Source organism: Cyprinus carpio, chromosome B7 (genome assembly GCF_018340385.1).
Source record: "Cyprinus carpio isolate SPL01 chromosome B7, ASM1834038v1, whole genome shotgun sequence".
NCBI classification, from domain to species: Eukaryota; Metazoa; Chordata; class Actinopteri; order Cypriniformes; family Cyprinidae; genus Cyprinus; species Cyprinus carpio.
The window spans coordinates 38,978,980-38,983,890 of NC_056603.1; the positions used below are offsets into that span (position 1 = coordinate 38,978,980).

Consider the following 4,911-nt stretch of genomic DNA (forward strand, 5'->3'; position numbering starts at 1 on the left):
TTTAATAGGAGTATTAGGCATTATAAAACAATTACTTCTGCACCTGACACATCATGTAAATGTAAGTCTTTTTTCCTGATGTTTAATAGAGAAATGTTGCAGAACACAGATGTTTCACTGCTTGTATAATTACAATTGTATCTTGACTACAAGGTAAAGAAACGTGTGTTGTTAAATAATTGTGTTGTGTGAACTGGGGAGGCGAGTTGCTGGTGGCATAAAGCATTACGCAATCCTCCGTCCCAGAGGAGAAGCAGGCAGAGCACAATTGGAGAGGTGAGCTACATATTTTACACAGGTTTTCACAGAGCGCCAGCCATATATATATATATATATGCTCAACCAGAGGAAGAGGATTTGTCATTAATGATTTAACTGTATACCTTGTTTGTTTGTTTGTTTGAAGCATTGTAAATAAACACACAAATAAAAACATGTCATAAGAAAGTTTGTGTAAAAAGCTTATCATGACATTTGTTTGTTCCTTTATTTTTAAAAAAATATAATAAATAAATAAATAAATAAATAAATACAATTGAAATCAAACTAGTGCTGTCAAATGATTAATCGCAATTAATCACATCCAAAATAAAAGTTTTTGTTTACACAATATATGTGTGTGTACTGTGTATATTTATTATGTATATATAAATAAACACACATGCTTGTATTTATTTCAGAAAAATATGTTATATTTATATATTAAATATATTTATATATAATATCAATTATATGATTATAAATATAAACATGTAAATACATGTATTATATTATGTAAATATATACTGTATGTGTGTGTCTTTATATATACATAATAAATATACACGGTACACACACATATATTGTGTAAACAGAAACTTTTATAGGATGCGATTAATTGCGATTAATCGGTTGACAGCACTAAATTAAACCCAAAAAATACAATATTATGTATGTAATAAATGAATATGATTATCTGTCATGAATTCAGTGACTTTAATTATCATTGTCATTTTTTTTGGGGTAGACAACCAAAACAACGTATCAGGTCCTTGGTCTTGTTTATGATGATTATATATATTTATATATATTTAGCAGACAAACAAAACAACATTAGAATTTTTTATTTCTTTTTTTTTTTTTAATTTTTTTTTTGGTTTGGTTTGGTTTGTTTATACCAAACACTTTAAATAGATTTTATTTGGAAATAAGAATCAATAATTATTTCTAAATAGAAGTGCACACAACAGGTATCCTCCAAGTTGTGATCTATGGAGAGTGTTGTAGGTCACGTGATCAGTGTAGCACGCTCGCAGCAGCAGCGCTGTCCCGTCTGCGCTCATTCACTCACTCACAGAGACCGAGGCACACACGCCAAACCTGCCAACACTGGGATATGACGAACTCTTCTATTCTCATACGGGCCGAATCTGATTTATCCTTATTACTGAGGATTAACCCATAACATTTAGACTATTTCTTTTCTTTTTCCTATTTCTTTTCTTTCTTTTTTTTTTAAAATCATATTTGTCACGTCACCTGAATAATTCCCTGCACCAGGAAACTTTTACAGACTTGCTGGAATTAGTCTGAGAGATGGAGGCAGAGGAGAATAAAATTTCAGTGTGGGTTTGTCGCGAGGAGAAGCTCGTGTCGGGCTTGTCGAAGCGCACGAGCTGCGCGGATGTGATCCGGGTGTTACTGGAGGAGCAGAACCTGGAGCAGCGCGTGTCCCTCTCGGGCTCTCCTCAGTCCTACTGCATCGTGGAGAAATGGAGAGGATTTGAACGGATTTTACCGAACAAAACCAAGATACTGCGACTGTGGAGCGCGTGGGGAGAGGAACAAGAAAACGTCCGGTTCGTGTTGGTGAAAAACGAGGCGTCTTTACCCAGCAACGGGCCGCGGAGCGCAGAGGCGCGCGTCGTTCTCAGCAAAGAGAGCCCGTGTGTCTACAAGGGGACCGCCAGAGTGACCATGGCTCTGTCACAGGAGAAACAGAGACGGATAGTCAGGAAAGCGTTCAGAAAGTTGGATAAAATCAACAAGAAACGGGCGCAGGCTGCACCTAAAGATGCCTCATCCATGGAGAGGATGGAGACCCTTGTGCACCTGGTCGTTTCTCAAGATCACACCATCCGCCAGCAGATTCACAGGATTAAAGAGCTCGACAGGGAAATAGAAAGGTATGAGGCCAAAGTTCATTTTGATAGAATGAAGATGCATGGGATCAACTACGTCCAGGATACGTATTTAGTGGACAACAACCCTGATAAAGTCAATGAGGGGGACAAAACGAGCCCAGAAGCAGCTCTCGCCCAGTTTGAGGAATATGCTCAGAGATGCGAGGAGGTCATCAAACTGCAGGAAGAGCTGTCTAAACACGAGGCCCTCATGGAGAGCATTACAACTGAGATTCAAGAGGAACTCAACCAGAGGTGGATGAAAAGAAGACACGAGGAACTCGCGAATAAAGAGTCTGAAACCACTTCTGGCGAGACATCTCTCAGAGTCACAACTCGAGAAAAAGATGATGGACCTTCAGCGGTGGATGTGTCTTCTGACAACGAGTTGCTTCTGGAAGAAGAGAGGATCAGAACCCAACTTGACACCAGTTTGTACATCGGTCTGCGGCTGAACACCGATTTGGAGGCCATAAGGAATGATTTGGACTTGACCCAGGAGATATGGGGAGCGAAAGAGAAAGAACTGAGGGATTTAATGGAGAAAGTCAACTCTTTGGATTTTGAGGAGGAGCTGAAAGAGGAAAACACAATAGAAACAGACAGATTGATGCCGCTCCAGGGGGACAGTGTGTGGGTGGAGCAGGCAAGAGGGCTTAAAAACATGTGACGTGAATGATGACGACTCAGATACAGGACTCAGCTCAATGCATAGTCAAGACTCAGATATCACACCCATCTGCGAATCTTTAGTGTAAAACACACAACCTACTTTCATATTATCCCTTGCTGGATAGTTCAAATGAACAATGTATGTCTTAATTTAACACATTTTACATTTGCATACAGTAAACAAGCATAAAGAGGAGGCAAACAGGAGTGCTTGGAAAGTAAAAAAAAAAGGAACTTTCATGCAAATCAAAATTAAATTACATGATCAAATCACATTAAGAACATAACTATGCACTTACCAAGCATTCTTAGTCTTTTTTTCAGGTAGGTATATGGTAGTTTTTTTCTGCCATTTAATAAAAAGAATAAAAATGGCAAAGTATGGAAACTGAAAACAAAAAACTAAGTTCTAAGAATTCTTAGAAGAGTCAAAAGTCAAATTTTCTTGATGTAAACTCAGAATTTCGAGAAAATGTCATTAATTGTGAGATGAAAACTCAGAGAAAATGATGAAAGATGAAAATTCAGAGAAAAAGTCTCATTGGTGAGATTAAAATTCAAAATTATTATATAAAAAATCTGAATTTCTTGATGTAAACTCAATTCTGAGAAAAAAAGTCAGAGTTCTTGATGTGAACTCTGATGTCAAAATTGCAGAGATGCAAACTTGCAATTGTGAGAAGATAGTAAGAATTGTGAGATAAAAAGTCACAGTCGTCTTTTTTATATTTTTGTTCCGTGGCAGAAATAAGCTTCCAATAATCAGTGTTAACTTCATACATATCTGTGATCACAGCACTGTTATTTTGAGAAAAACATTCAGGATCAAAATCTAGGTTGTTGGATTTTTTTCTACACGAGGCATCAAATCCAACATTATGAAGGCTGTGCTTTGCAGATCAATTTTAAATTACAGTATGGTTTATGCATTACGATTAGCTATTTAAAGCTGAAGTGTGTGATTTCTGTGCATCACCCAAACAGAATTTTTAAAATAATGTATAAAGTTTTCACACAGATTTCAGTGTTGCAAATATTTAATGATATTTTAATAGATGTTTTGGCAGTGCAAAAGCATGAAATAAACATGAAATAAACTCTCCCTGTCTGCTGTGAATCTGCACTGTTGTGATATTTTCATGGAGCTCCAGAGTGGTTTGTCACATGGTTTTTACGACTCAAATCTGCTTGCAGATCTGATGGCAGAATTGATACTAAATTATGCACTTCTGGGGAAATGGTGGCAAGCCAAACAATAGTTGTTTTGAGATGATTAGGAATATTCATTTCTGTATATACTTCCTTGAGAGAAAGCGTTTTAACATAAAAGAAGCACACTTCAGCTTTAAGTTGCATTATGGTATTGCTTGAGCTCAAGAAAGGTGCAGTATAGTTATGTATGTGGAAAAACTAATTTGATTTTAATTTTTTTTTTTTTTAATAGAGAATCCATGTATTTAGAAATGTACAAATGTAAAATTTGTGTAATATGAGAATCTATCATAGCACAATGTTGTCTTATAAACTGAAATACTAAAGAATGCTTCATTTATTGATTTTGAAACACATGATCTCACAAAACATTAAGAAATTCATGAACAAAACTATAATACAATATATAGTATAATGCTGTTTTAATGGAGTTTTTATTATATGCTGATTTAAATAATCATAATAGAGATTTTTATAATCATTGTTTTACTCTAATGCTGAGAGAAATGGGCTTAAAGGGATACTCCACCCCAAAATGAAAATTTTGTTATTAATCACTTACCCCCATGTCGTTCCAAACCCGTAAAAGCTTTGTTCGTCTGTACTGCCAAAATATTTAAGATATTTTGGATGAAACACCTGGAGGCCTGTGACTGTCCCATAGACTGCCGTGACACTGTTATTTATTTGCCAGTCTATGGGACAGTCACAGGCCTCCAGGTTTTCATCCAAAATATCTTAAATTGTGTTCTGAAGACGAATGAAGCTTTTACGGGTTTGGAACGACTTGGGGGTAAGTGATTAATGACAAAATTTTCATTTTGGGGTGGAGTATCCCTTTAATTGTCATAATAATAACAATGGT

General features: G+C 36.1%; 1 protein-coding gene across 1 annotated transcript; it reads left to right on the forward strand.

Moving 5' to 3' along the window:
• Positions 1-1,484: 1,484 nt before the first annotated feature.
• LOC109093778 (ras association domain-containing protein 10-like) lies at positions 1,485-2,922 on the forward strand. Its single transcript, XM_042728598.1, has one exon. It carries the CDS (start codon positions 1,576-1,578, stop codon positions 2,830-2,832), a length of 1,257 nt encoding a protein of 418 aa, XP_042584532.1. The 5' UTR covers positions 1,485-1,575; the 3' UTR covers positions 2,833-2,922.
• Positions 2,923-4,911: the final 1,989 nt, after the last annotated feature.

Excerpts from the sequence above, each read along its gene's own strand:
- LOC109093778 (XM_042728598.1), top strand. The coding sequence starts at position 1,576 with ATGGAGGCAGAGGAGAATAAAATTTCAGTGTGGGTTTGTCGCGAGGAG.